This window comes from Piliocolobus tephrosceles, chromosome 5 (assembly GCF_002776525.5).
Source record: "Piliocolobus tephrosceles isolate RC106 chromosome 5, ASM277652v3, whole genome shotgun sequence".
Classification (NCBI taxonomy): Eukaryota; Metazoa; Chordata; class Mammalia; order Primates; family Cercopithecidae; genus Piliocolobus; species Piliocolobus tephrosceles.
Genome location: NC_045438.1, coordinates 34,255,539 through 34,270,775, shown reverse-complemented (window position 1 = coordinate 34,270,775; position 15,237 = coordinate 34,255,539). Strand labels below are relative to the sequence as shown.

At 38.0% G+C, this 15,237-nt stretch overlaps 1 protein-coding gene across 2 annotated transcripts in view; it reads left to right on the top strand.

Annotated features, from left to right (window-relative positions):
- Positions 1 to 413: 413 nt before the first annotated feature.
- AHI1 (Abelson helper integration site 1) overlaps positions 414 to 15,237 on the top strand; it is a 227,370-nt gene continuing 212,546 nt past the window's right edge. Inside the window, exons 1-4 of one of the 2 annotated variants that reach the window (XM_023230652.1) lie at positions 414 to 600; positions 935 to 996; positions 5,868 to 5,931; positions 7,403 to 7,527. In XM_023230652.1, coding sequence (XP_023086420.1) covers positions 5,922 to 5,931; positions 7,403 to 7,527 — 135 coding nt within the window. In that variant the 5' untranslated portion in view covers positions 414 to 600; positions 935 to 996; positions 5,868 to 5,921. The remainder of the gene's footprint in view (positions 601 to 934; positions 997 to 5,867; positions 5,932 to 7,402; positions 7,528 to 15,237) is intronic. The other variant, XM_031935545.1, reaches the window with a different exon arrangement.

Sequence of the window (15,237 nt, the reverse complement as noted above, 5' to 3'; positions counted from 1 at the left end):
TTTCCTTTGCCCCGTCAGTTTTTCCCTGCGCTTGCTACAATTCTAAGGCGGAAAGAGTATTTTTGGAGGTGAGGGCGGGGAAGACTCAGGCTCTGTGGGGGCACCCGCGCATTTCCGACTCCCTTACCGCTACAAGCGGAGGAGACTCTTCCCGCTCGCACGGCCTCGGAGGCTGGAGCCCCGTAAGGTCCCCGAAGCGCGCGCCCGCCAACAGCCTGAGGGCTCGGGTGCAGGCGCCGCGCGGCCCCTTCTCCCGGGCGGAGGCGGAGGCGGAGGCGGTGGCGGTGGCGGTGGCGGTGGCGGCGGCGGCGGCGGCGGCGCGGGGGCGGGGCCGGGGCCGTGGTCCAGGCCTAGAGCGCGAGACGCGTCGGTCGCCATGGGAACGGCGGTGTAGGCAGGCGCCGACGTCAGCAGGCCGCCAGTTGTCCGCACTGCGGCACGGAGCCGTGGCTTGCTCTCCGAACCCCGGTCGCTGGCGGGTAAGGTGGCTTCGTGGCCGCCTCACTTCGCGCCCGCGCCACTGGGCGCGGGGGAGTCGATTTGCACTGTTCCGGGTGTCGGCTCGGGCGGGACGGGCGGTTCTGCCTACTCCTCCTCTCCGTGAGTACCTCGTGGGTTCGCTGGTGGCAGGAGCGCGGGTCCGGGTGCTCGGCCTGCCTGGCACTCTCCGGGGCGGCGTGTTGGGGCTGCTGGAGTCCGAGAGCGCAGGGGGCTGATCGCAGACTGACCAGGGAGCGTGGGCCGGGTGTCCAGGAGGAATGCGATTTTCCGGAGTCCTCAACGTACTTTTCCGCTTCTTTCACTAGTCTCCGTGTCTCCGGACAGTTGAGCATGGTGTTCTGATAGGGAATTCAATCTTTGCCTTTCCTACTCCCGATTCTTGTTTAAATGCTTTTAAATCAGATGCGTACTGAGTGTGTTTATTTCCTTTTAGAGTGTCATCCTGGGGCTGAATCTTCAACCTGTGAAAGCCTTCTTAATTACGTCTGAGAAAAGGTGATCAATTTGTTAAACTTATAAGAGCCAAATTATATTAATAGGATTGTTTCGAGATGCATAAAAATAGAATAAAAATGTAGACCATTTAAGAATCCTTATCAAAGGTTGTGCTGCGTTTGGCATTCCTGTGAAAATATCTAATGTGAAAATAAAGTTTTTCCCTTTTGAGAAAGAGATGCCAACAGTTTTTTCACCTGTTGCATTAGCAGTTGCTGTTATTGCTTGGGTTAGGAGGAAGATTGCTTCTTATGAGTACTCTGGGAAATTTTTTAAAGAATGCTTGAAAGAAATTAAAATACCAAAAGTGTTTTTAAACCATACTTAGAATCTTGTTTATGAAGAATAATATTTATGAAGTTAGAATCTTGTGTACTTATGAAGAATCTTGCTGATCTATTCATTGAACTTTGTGTACAGGATTTTTGTCTGTCTTTTTTTACCTTGCGATAACATTTGGTTAAAGAGGGAATTATCAAGCCTCTCAATTTTTTCTCCCATTGATATTGAGTCACATATTGGCTGATAATCAGGTGGTCTGTAAAATAAAATGAGATGAAATGTCATCCATTTAATTTTCCTACATAGTATCTCTTAGAAGCTCCTGTGAAAGGGTTTGTGAGGGAGAAGTTGTAAAATAATGGAATATATAAGATTCGGAGGTGTCTTTTAAAAAGTCCGACCTGAATTTTCGCAGATATGTTACTAATTAAATATTAGTCATTAATTCTATCATGTGTTTGCTATAGTACACATTAAGATTTAGAGATGGCTGAGCGCAGTGTGTCACGCCTGTAATCCTAGCACTTTGGGAGGATCAAGAGTGGGTGGATCACTTGAGGTCAGGAGTTCAGTATCGGCCTGGCCAATGTGGGTGATCATCTCTACTAAAAATACAAAAATTAGCCGGGTGTGGTGGCGCACACCTGTAGTCCCAGCTGCTAGGGAGATTGAGGCAGGGGAATTGCTTGATCCCAGGAGGCGGAGGCAGCAGTGAGCTGAGATTGTGCGACTGCACTCCAACCTGGGCAACAAGCAAGACTCTGTCTCCAAAAAAAAAAAAAATTAGAGATGATTTCTATAATGTATTTGCTGTGTTATTAAATAATATTAATATTTATTCAGTTGTGTATTAGCTATTAATAGTAAATCTATGATTTATGTATTTTATTAATAATTAGTTATTTTTAATACAATAATAATGGACAAAGTAATTTTATTTCAGTGTACTCATTACTTTGCTTTTTGGTATTTTCTCCTTGCAGTACTAAAACAGGTGCCATTTTAAATTCCCAGACAAGGAAAAACCAAGGATTAGAAATTAAGTAGCTTACCCAAGGCCACATCAGTAAGTGGTGACACTAGAGCTCAGACCTGAGTTTTTTTACTCTAGGACCATTGCCACTGCTTCGCTTTGCTTTACTTCTCGTCGCTTCGCTTCGCTTCTCCTCTCTCCTCTTTTCTTTCATAGTGGCAGATACATAACTATAGAGAGCATTGGCGTGGCCTCCAAAGCTAGCAGTTTGGTGGGAGTCAGAACATTTTACCAGGATGAAAATTCAGGGCTGAGGTAGAGGGAGTTACAAAGATTCAGGCACCCTGGGAGCACAGAAGAGAAGTGCTTCACTGCCCTTCAAGGTACGAATGCTCTCTAGAGCAGATACTTGCCTTCAAAGGATAATGAGGAGTTTGTTAGAATGACAAAGGAGGAAGGACATTTTTCAGGAGAGGGGATATATGTGTAATGATACAAAAGCAAGAGAGGACGTGGCACATGTGAAGGCCTGGGGGGAGTTTCACATGGCTGGAACATAGTGTATGGTGTGAAGGGGACATTTCATAAACGGCCTTGGACCTCAATGGTAAGGACTTGATATTTTTTTCAATGTGTGATTGGGAGCTAGTGAAGAATTTTAAGCAAAGAAATGACACCGTCACATTTGAATTTTAGAAAATTACACTAGTTGCTGTGTAGATGATGATTTATTTTTTTAAAGGGAAAGGTGATAGTGGCATGGAAACAATCTTAAAACAAACAGCATCATCCTTCCACAGTATTTTTGTCCCAGAGTTACTGTCTCATGTCACTGCCTTTAGGGGTGATAGAAAGACAGTTGGAAGAATTCTGTAAAGAATTGTCTACATGTCCCTTCTACAGGGGTCACCTTCCATTCATCCCTCAGCCCCAGCCTACTAGGTTTCTGCCCCTCCATAAACAGCTTTGACACACGTGACTTCCTACTTGCAGATTCAGTGGACTTTCTTCAAAACCTCCAGCCCCTTTTGATGCCACACAGTATACAGGCTACATCTCCTTTAAAACTGTTTCCTTCTGTAGTGCTTCTGTCTCCCAATTTTTTACCTGTCTCCCTGATTTTACTTTATATTGTGGGCTCTCAGGATTCTCATTGGCTTTTTATTTTCTTGCAACTATCATATTTATAAATAACTCCCAAATCTTCAGCCTAGGGTCTCCCTGCTGGATTAATAGATTGCCTAACAAACATAATATGATTATATACATAAACACAGACACACACATATGACAATAATAACAATTGTTATTTTTGAAGCGTTTGCCATGTGCTAGGCATTGTGCCAAATATTTTACTTGCATGTTCTCATTTAGTCTTTATAAAAACACTGTGAGTGATTTATTATTGTGAAAGATTAGGAAATTGATGTCCCTAGAGATGAATCTGCTGGCAGGTAGAACTGGTATTTGGATCCAAGGATCTGACAATGGAGCTGATGCTTGTAGCTGCTCAGTGCCCTTCAGATACCCAACTCAACATGACCCACACTAAGCTCAGTGACTGCACCCTAACAAGTACCTGTTATAATTATAGCTAACATTTATTGTTGCTACTTCTGTGTAAGGTACTGTTGTAAATCATTTAACCCTTACAACAACCCTTTGAGTCGGCACTAGTAGAGTGTTTTTACAGATGAGGAAGCAAAGTCACACAAGTGACTATGAAAACTAAATCTAGGACATGGATTTTAAACTACTCTCCTATAGTGCATTATATTACAGTTTAATGATACTACTAACCTACTTATTCTAGTTCTAGAAACGTGGGAATCACCTCTGATTCTTTCTCCTGCCTCTTCATTAGTTACTTAATCTTTCCAAAATATTATCTCACTCCATCACCCAGGCTGGAGCACACTGGTGCAGTCTCGGCTCACTGCAACCTCCACATCCCAGGTTCAAGCAATTCTCCTGTCTCAGCCTCCCCAGTAGCTCCATGCCTGACTAGTTTTTGTATTTTTAGTAGAGATGGGGTTTTACCATGTTGGCCAGACAGGACTCAAACTCCTGACCTCAAGTGATCCGCCCGCCTCATCCTCCCAAAGTATTGGGATTACAGGCATGAATCACCATGCCCGGCAGGCTTTTTTTTGATGAATCATAGTCATAATATTGTTCAGCTTTTTCCCTGCCTATTAGATGACCGTTAAGTAGTATAAATATTACATTTTTGTTTGTTTTATGATTTTTCTACTTACGTGCTCTCAGGGATGCTGTCATTGTGCTTGCCTTTGCAGCTTCTCTTTCTAATTTGATATAGACTAGAAAGTAGAAGACGAGTTATTAGATTCATAACTGCTAGAAGGAGTAAATACAGGCTCCTATCACTAAAATATAGGAGTTTTTACTCCATGGATTTAGTGATGTCTGTTTTGTCTGGGTACCACACGGTCGTTACCTAAATTAACTGACATAGTTAGGTATGTTTACATAATCATTCCTTTCTTTTTAGAATTTCTTAGACATTTCTGCAAGAGGAACATGAATGTGGATCTCCAGGGAATTGGAGCATTAACCAATAATGCCTTGGGCCCAGTGTGGTGGCTCACACCTGTAATCCCAAGACTTTGGGAGGCTGAGGTGGGCAGATCACATGAGGTCAGAAGTTCAAGACCAGCCTGGCCAACATGGTGAAACCCTGTCTCTACTAAAAATACAAAAATTAGCTGGGTGTGTTTTGGCACACACTTGTAATCCCAGCTACTTGGGAGGCTGAGGCAGGAGAATCGCTTGAACCTGGGAGGTTGCAGTGAGCCGAGATCATGCCACTGCACTCAACAAAGGGAGACTCCATCTCAAAAACAAACAGACCAATAATCCCTGAACCAGCTTTTCTTCTTTTTTTTTTTAACACTCTTCAGTTTTAGTCTCAATAACATCCATATTACATTCTAAGTGTTATAATGTGAGAATTAATATGTTCATTTTAGACATACACCCACATTTTTTAATAAAATGGGCAATTTGGTAATATACATACTGAGTTTAAACACGGTTTTGAGTAGTTCTGACACACAGTAATACACACCCAGGTTTTATTAAAGAAAGATGGTACACTTACTTGTACTGTCCTTCTCTATTGTAGCAGAATTTTCAATGGCAGACACAGAGGTATTTAAATTCACTGTCTGTGAGTATGCTGCCCACAAGCATGCTTTAATGTAATAGTGAATGCTCTTAGGAAAGTCAATCCTGAGATGGAGTTTGGTTTCTTAAAAGTGTGTTGAAATGTTCATTAATATATTGAAACATTTTAAAAAGTTTATTAACATACCACATTAGACGTTCACTGCCTTCAAAATGTTTTCTTGTTGGTTTCAAATATATAAATACTTTATTCATATATGATCCAGTTTGTTTCCCTTGATTTTAGGGCCCTAAACTGATTAAAATGTACCCAAGTCATTTGCATGAGGTTGGGATAAGGGAACATTGATTTATTATTATACACTTAATGAAGTAGTGGACATACAATGGCATGATCTTGTGTGAAGAATGTTTTATAATTTTTATTTGGAAGTTCCATATTACAAATACATCCTCTTTGTTTCGATAGGATCCTGATTGAGTCAGTGCTTTACATTCTCAGTCCTCTGCATAAAGCTGAGAGATGCCTACTGGTAAGACTTTCATGAAATTTATGTATAAAATTTATATTTTATACATTTACTTTTAAGTTTGGTTTATTTTAAGAGATTATTTAACAAATCAATGAATACAGTAGATGTCATTGACCAAATATACTACTACATTTAGAGATACTTACTGGTTTTGTATTCAGTTTTCCATTTAATGTTGTGATTAAGGTTAGTATGTATTTAATGGATGGTAGTTTGGGACTCAGCTGGACCAGGTAAATACTGATTACAACATAGGGTTAGTTTTTATTTTTTATCGTCAAAATTGAATGTTTTACTCCACCACAAGCATTGGCAATCTTTTCTAAAAGGGCCAGCTAGTAAATATTTTAGGCTTGGTCTCTGCTATAACTACTCAACTCTATGTCTCTCTCTCTTTTAAAGCGTGAGGCAGTTGTAACAATTCTTAATCAAATGGGCATGTCTGATTTCAATAAACCTTTACAAAAACAAGTGACTAGCCTGCAGGCCATAGTTTGCCAACACTTGCTCTAGAGCACCCATTCATTCAGCGTTTATTAATTTAAAACATAATGACTGAGTATGTACACTATGTCAGACCTCATAATTGTTGCTAGGGATGTAGTTATGGGGGAAACAGACAATATGTTTCTAATAATTATACAATTTCAATTTGGGTTAAGTGCTGGGAAGGAAGAGAATAACCTGCTATGTGAGAAAGATGAAAATTTAGATGAATTTGTCAGGAGATGTTTTATTTACAGACAGCATTTAAACTAAAGACAGGTTAACACCAGCCAGGTGAGGAGTTAGAGGAAGTTTGCCTCAGAAACAGCTTCACATGGGAAGGAGCTTGCTGTGACGGAGGAGCTAAAGGAAGGGTATTATAGCTAGAACATAGGCATCTGAGAGGGTATTTGTCTTGACTTGAAGCCCTGGAGATAGATCAGGAGGTAGGGAACCCTGTAGGGCATATAAAAGACTTATTTTATCCTAAATGAAATGGGAAATTTTCAGGGCCTTAAGCATTATCTTATTGATGTTTTAAAGGAAAAACCTGTTAATGTTTGTGGAATACTGATTACAGTCTAGGCAGACCTTAGCCATTTTTCATGCAAAATGATCTTTGACATAAGATAATTGTGATTTTACAGATAAGGAAAATTAAGTTCAGAGATGTTAAGTAACTTGTCTAAAGCCACATAACATGTAACTAACAGTGGCAGATGCTACTGGTTATCAGAAGTGAAAAGTTAGCGAAGGAGACTTTCAGAGTGAGTGGCCAAAAAGGTCAGAGGGATACAGTTGAATGTTGTGATCACTAAAGTCAAAATAAAAAGTATTTTAAGAAGGAAAGACTGGTGAGTTTTTCTAACGTAGCTAGAGAACTCATGCCGGTATTTACAAGACTTTATTTCTTAACATAATAGTAGTGTAGGTTATGTGTTACAATAGAGTCGTTTACAAAATGACATGACTCTATCTTTTGTAGCTGAGAGTGAAGCAAAAGTAAAAACCAAAGTTCGCTTTGAAGAATTGCTTAAGACTCACAGTGATCTAATACGTGAAAAGAAAAAACTGAAGAAAAAACTTGTCAAGTCTGGAGAAAACATCTCAGTAAGTAAATGATCATTGGGCAATGGCGATTTACATATCTGCCTAAAATGCAGATATGACTGCATTTCATGTTAAAATTTTAAGGAGTTTTGAAAATTAAAAACAGTAACACTATGTCATGGTCAATAACACATGGTAAAATAAAGTTTACATTAGAATCAACATCACTGTGAAAGTATTGAGTTCATTCTTGAGTGCTGTCCTGCAGGAAGAACACACACACAGCGGGGAGAGTGACCGGAGATAGTGGGGAAACTCCAAACTAGCCATGATACCATTTTGAAGAAAATATTTTTAACCCATAATTATGAAGAACTTAGGAAGTAGTATCTTAACTTCGGATACTGAGTAGCTTGTGCTTATTTAAACTTCTTCTGTGTGATTCTACCCGACAGAACCGGGAGAAATCAATGGCCTTAAGGCAATAATTATTCTTTTATGTTTGAGGCACACTTTCAAATGATAGAATTTTCGGCAGCACACTTTAAGGGATTAAAAATACAGTGCTTAAAGTACAGACTAAGCAAATCAGCAACTAACTACAACCTGATCCCCTTGGAATCACAAAGAGTCTGTATTGGCATCCACAGTTAATGTACTCTACACCCTTTATACCTATCTCACTACTTCAGTTGCGCTTTTTACTACTTTGACTGTTATCTCTTCTGTCCTCACAGAAAAAAAAAATAAGTTCTAGTGTAAATAATAATGTAGTTTTTTTTTTGGCAGGAGTTTTATGATGAGTTATACATCCTACATTTTGCTTGTTGTAAGATTTACCCCATTTTTTCTTAAGACCTGTTTATTTTAGTATTCTGTCTGGCAGCTGTCAATGTAACAGTATAAATTCTGAAGTGAGGCAAAAATAAGTACTAACACAGGCCAAAATCCAGCTGCACACATGTGAGGGTTCGTAGTATATACAGTGGTATACTACTGCACAAAAATTCCCAACTGACAGAGTGGGACAGATTAGCATAGTGAATGCTGCTCTGAAATAGCATGTGCTTTTTCCGGTGGTACTGGTGCACAATATGGTAGGGAATAGTGACATGGAGGATGAAACATTGCTTATTGGTATATGCCCTCCCCTCAGATGGAGTGGTTTATGTTGGGCAAAAGCAGAAGGAACCCTGGAAACAGTTGTCTGCAGAGATGTTTTATGCTCAGAGAAGAACCTCATATTGTCTCTCAGTATTAAAGAACTGGGAGTTGTGAGCCATGAACAAGACTGAATCTAAACTGATTTAGACCAAGGTTTAAATTAAATGGATAATCAGAATAGGCAGAGGTTATTTCCATTTACCTAAAGTCCAGTTTAAATGTTGAGGGGCACAGAAGTGTGAAACGACTAAACATAATTTACCCAGCCTCTCTCTGCAAGCAGCAGGCCTGACTAGGCTTCTTTTCTTTCAGAAATAAGTACACTAGGAACAGATATTTGGAAAGAGATTTCCCAGCTCAAAAGAAGGGGAATATTTCTAGAGGACTTAGGGGAAAACGAAATATTTTTGACATGATTAACTTTAGGAAGTAAAAGAACAATACCTGCTTTCATTTGCTAGATGCCTGAATACTTTCTATCTTTAGGCACTCTTCTAAACACTTTATATATATTCAGTCATTTAGTACAAACGACGAAATTATGGGGTTTTATTTCTTCGGAGGAGAAAACTACATCATAGAAGTTCAGTAACTTGCTGAAAGTTACATCGTAAATGTTAGAACCAGGATTCAAACACTGGGAGTGGGAGTGCAGAATCCACTGCCTTAACCACAAACCAATATTACCTATTTTAATGAAATTTGAAGAGATAGGACCTCTTCTTGAAAGAAGAACAGGGAATCCTACATACAAAACAGGCTGAGATGAGAAAGGGAGCAGTCTGAAATAAAATTAAGCAAGGAAAAAAGTCAAAATAAGGATTCATAATAATGGCAGGTTCATCTTATGTTCCAATTATATATAAGGCACAATAATAAGAGTTTTACAAATATTATTTCTAAATGTGAATCTTGCAAGATAGGCATTGGGACTCCACATGAGAAATTTTATAAACAGACATGTTAAGTGATTTCCTTAGGTCATATAGTCAAAAATAGGATAACCGGGATTTAAGACCGCAGTCTCTGCAATTTTAAAAGTACATGTTCTTTCTTCAGTTGCTTCCTTAAGACTACATCTCAGGCCTAAAATGATAGAATTGACACTGTGTTTGAAAAATCTAATCAGTGAAGTGGGAGACAAATTCGAGGTGAGAAGAAATGACCAAAACTAAAATGAAAGAAATAAAGAATGAGGACATAGGAAAATATTTGACCCACAAATAAGTATTCCCAGACAGCACTAGTGGAGCAGCAACAATAACGAGCATGACAAAGAAACCTTGCTGAGATTTCTGAAGAGATGAGTCCATCCCGCATTCCAGGCAAAACTTACGAGATGAGAACTATATCTAGAAACATTCTTTTGTTTTTATCTTAAGAGTAAAATAAATATTACAAACACTTAAACAGAAAAACATATAATACATTTCAGACTTCTCTGTAAAAACACTAAATCCAAAAGACAATGGAGAAATATTTAGAGCATTAAGGGAAAAATTGTAGCCCGAGGAATCTCGTCAGCTAAACTGTTAGTCATTTGTGATGGTAGTTGTAAACATATGTGCATTATTAGCGAAATATTATCAGTGTTCCCTCCCTGAAAAAAAAACAGAGATTTAAGATTTATTAAAGATGTAGTACCATTTCTAGATAAGAATCAAAGTTAAGAATTTAAGAATAGAACATCTTAAGATCTTAGAGGGAGGGATGAAGAGAAGTTGGTTAAGGAGTATAAAAATACAGTTGGAAGGAATAAATTCTAGTAGTTAGTATTACAGTAGGGAAATTACAGTTAATAATTTATTGTATATTTCAAAATAGCCAGAAGAAAAGATTTATGTTCCCAACATAATGTCAGATGCTCTGATGTGATCATTATACACTATATACACTGTCAGAATATCACATGTACCCCCAAAATATGTACAACTATTATATATCAGTTAAAAAAATTTTAATGGAAAATTGATGAACCAAAAATACATTGGATGAACTTTGAAATCAGTTAAATATGTAGAACTTTCTTAATTATTATATATGTCCAGAATAATTCCTGAAGATTTTACATTAGATATGTGTCTATGATAATGTGAGAGAACAGAACCAAATTGTTTTCAAAGATTAAGCAAAGCGTTTTAACTTAGGAAGAAAAAGTCACGTAACCATTATTCTTAACCATAGCGTATAGTCAAAAGTTATTATTTCATCCTAGAGTTTGAAATAAATAAAACAAGTGATATATATAAAATAGATTATTACACTTTCTAAGTCGTCTGAGTTAAAAAAATTAAATGAGATTTTTTAAAAGAATATAATGAAATAAGAAATTTAAGAGCAAACTCAGTCATGACAATAAATGTAAAAGTTTAAGCTTCCTATTTTTAAAAGCGGATTCAAAAATAGACTTTTAAAGTAATCAGGACCAGGTGTGGTAGCTCATGTCTGTAATCCCAACACTTTGGAAATCCAAGGTGGGAGAAATTGCTTCAGTGCAGGAGTTCAAGACTAGCCTGGGCAATGTCGTAAGATCCCATCTCTCAAAACATAAAAACTTATCTGGGCATGGTGGCATGCACTTGTAGTCCTAGCTACTCGGGAGGCTGAGGTGGGAGGATTGCTTGAGCCTGGGAGGTCGAGGCTGCAGTGAGCCATGATCATGCCACTGCATTCCTACCGGAGTGATAGAGCGAGACCCTGTCTCAAAAATAATAGTAATAATAAATAAAATAAAATATCAGGTATTTTGCTTGCAAGATTCACACATTAAACAAAATGACATAAAGTTTAAAAGTAAAAGTGTGCGAAAATATAGACAGTTGTCTATGTTTTTCTTTCTGAAGAAAAACTTATAGCTGTCTCATTTATGAATGTGTGTTAAGAGAACAAAATTGCTATGTAAATATGTGAACACATTGAAATTAATCATGTTAAAAGAATAATCTGTCTCAGCCATATAGTTCTCCTGAAGAACTCAAGAACAGCTTAATCATTGGATATCAGTCAATATTAATAAGTTAGTGCAAGTAAATTGAATAAAAACCACATAATATAAAAATAACAAGGAAAAAAGCTGTCGTATTTTAATTGGAAATAGGATGGTAATGGCTTTTTTAGAACATTTTGTGTTCATGTATGTGAAAGCCATACATGTGAGCACCAAACCTAGAGCACACTGGGGTTCTAGGAAAATGCAAATCCACACATATACATGGTATATTATGTATGATTTCAATAGTTTTCTGTGGATCCCTTTGAAAAGGGGGACACCTAGCCTATAGGTTCTTCCTTTAAAATCAGGACCTGCAAGGGAAGATGTCTTTTCATCATAAGTGTTTAATAATCTTGAAGTAAACGTATTTAGGCATGAAACATAAAAATATGATAGCTTTTTTTCAATAAGTATTTGTCCATATTTGTTGCATAGCAGGCACCATAAGTGTTTTACCTGTATTAACTCATCTAATTCTCACACACATCCTATAAAATCAGTATACACTGAAGAACTGAGGCACAGAGGTTAAGAAACGTACCCAGAATCAGATAACTAATAATAGTGAATCCTGGTCCTACTGATTCTATAGCTTGTACAGTACAGTTCATAACAACTATACTGGCTCCCTGTTATGCCAGTGTATATAGTGTACAGTGTGGGCAAATATGATGCTTAGGAGAACAAATGATCATTATTGATGGTTTGAATGCTAATATTAGAAAACCTATGTGAATCAACCTGTGTGAACAAAATAAGTACATAAAATTAATGATTATAGCTAGAAACAATAAGAAAATATTGGAGAAAAATACAAAAATTAACAGATAGATACTACATACATAGAAACTACAGAAGTCCTGAAAGATCTTAAAAGTAAAATTTCCAAAAGTACAGATTCAAATAGAAAAAATTTATTAGGCCGGGCGCGGTGGCTCAAGCCTGTAATCCCAGCACTTTGGGAGGCCGAGACGGGCGGGCGGATCACGAGGTCAGGAGATCGAGACCATCCTGGCTAACACCGTGAAACCCCGTCTCTACTAAAAACTATTAAAAAAAACTAGCCGGGCGAGGTGGCGGCGCCTGTAGTCCCAGCTACCCGGGAGGCTGAGGCAGGAGAATGGCGTGAACCCGGGAGGCGGAGCTTGCAGTGAGCTGAGATCCGGCCACAGCACTCCAGCCTGGGTGACAGAGCGAGACTCCGTCTCAAAAAAAAAAAAAAAAAAAGAAAAAATGTATTAGTAGGTGTTACAGATAGATTGCACTTTATATATACCAGGTGTTTCCAGATTAATGTTTAGTTTTAATCCAATTGTAATAGCTTCCAGTGGATGATTTCTTTAGTTGCAAAATTAGACTAAAGTTAATGCAGAAAAATACAACAGGAAGATTAACTGAAATAATTTAAAACAAAAGGCCAGGCACAGTGTCTCACACCTGTAGTCCTAGCATTTTAGGCGGCCAAGGCAGGCAGATCACTTGAGGCTAGCAGTTCAAGACCAGCCTGGCCAACACGTTGAAACCCAGTCTCTACTAAAAATACAAAAACTTAGCCAGGCATGATGTTGTGTTCCTGTAATTCCAGCTACTTGGGTGGCTGAGGCACGAGAATCACTTGAACCCAGGAGGTGGAGGTTTCAGTGAGCCGAGATCATGCCACTGCACTCCAGCCTGGGTGACAAGAGTGAAACTGAGGGAAGGGATTTTATCTCACAAACTAAAAATTACATTTCAGGTAACTCAAAAACTTAAATGTAACAATCTAGTAGGCAGATATTTCCATAAGACAATAAAAATGACTGCTGGTTTAACCTTTCAGTGTGTAAAGATATTCTGTTCTTAAAAGGGATAAAGGACCTCCCAAAATATTCTGGTCTTAAAAGGGATAAAAGACCTCCTAAATGAAGGTAGCATTTTCTGCCTGCACACAGAAGACTCAATGAATATTTGCTGAATGAGTGAATAAATCTGATGTGTAAGATACTTTTTTGTCAAAAACCAAACCTGGCTATAAGCCAGTTCACAGAGAAAAGTATGTAGTATTTTTATAGTCATAGCATTAATGCTCTTACATATAGCTACTGATGATAATTGCTAATATTTATTGAGCAACTACATAATGTGGAATCAGAAGGACCTTCTGAGTATTTTATAATTATCCTATAATCCTTGTAACAACCTTATGGATTATCCTATAATTATATAATAAATTATAATTTATAGTTATCCTATAATCCTTGTAACAACCTTATGGAACAACTTACTTATGAGTAAGTTTCATCCCTATTGTTAACTTGTAAGGAAGTTGCATAAATTGATTCCATAAATATTAAAATAATAGCTAAGTGAGCAAAAGGAATGAAAAAATAAAACCAGATACAAGAGAAAATAACATTGACTAATAAAATATAGTAATATTTTAAAAGAGGTTCAGATTGGAATACCAAGATATTTTTGCTTATCAAAAAGGTATTTAGAAGTTTATTAGTAGTATGGTAGCAAGCAAGACTTTTTGGTAGAATGCTGGTAGAAAGGTTAACATGTGATATGGTTTGGCTGTGTCCCCACCCAAGTCTCATCTTGAATTGTAACTTTCACAATTCCCATGTGTCATGGGAGGAACCCAGTGGGAGGTAATTGAATCATGGGGGCAGGTCTTTCCTGTGTTGTTCTCGTTATAGTGAATAAGTCTCATGAGATCTGATGGTTTTAAAAATTGGAGTTTCCCTGCACAAGCTCTCTCTGCCTGCCACCATCCATGTAAGATGTGACTTGCTCCACCTTGTCTTCCACCATGATTGTGAGGCCTCGGCCATGTGGAACTTTAAGTCCATTAAACCTCTTTCATTTGTAAATTGCCCAGTGTCAGTTATGTCTTTATCAGCAGTGTGAAAATGGACTAATACACCGTCTTTGAAGTGGTTCAGGTTTTTCCAGCAGTATTCAATAGCCTGGTTATAGTTATAGAAATAAAGTTCACTAAATTTGAACAGTGCCTGCAGTTTTACCAGACAAGTGTGATGGATAGGAAGTACATGAAAATGGCAGGTGATGATTGAAGTGATGGATTGTGGGATCAAAGCATCAGGAATTAGATAAGAGGGGCTTGATAAATAAAGAGAATATAGTGGACTCAGTGTAATAAACTGCTTATTATTTTACACTGCTAAGTCTGGAGTGGTTTGATACTCAGCAGTAGTAACTGGAACAAATAAATATGAATTGCTAAGAGTAAGCACTCAAATTGTAGCTATAATGATTTTTGGAGTTGCATGTGCATTCTTTCAAAAGGGGAAAATTAAGCCATATTTTGCTCACTTTTATTGTGTATACTGTATTATCTTGATTTTATCTTCTCTCACTTTATTTTTATAATAGTTCTTTTATAGAGGTGATATCTTCTTCATCTTATGAATTACATTTTCTAAAACTTTTTGTATTGTGCACTGACTTGATTTTAAAGGGTAGAAAATCTTCACAGTTTCCTAGGTATTAATAATATCCTTCATGTGTACATTCACCTATATAAGTGCTGGCCTGGATTTAGCTTATAAATCTGTAATTACCTTGGCTCTGTCAAAAACAAATTTAGAACCCCAATTTTTCAGGGGGTA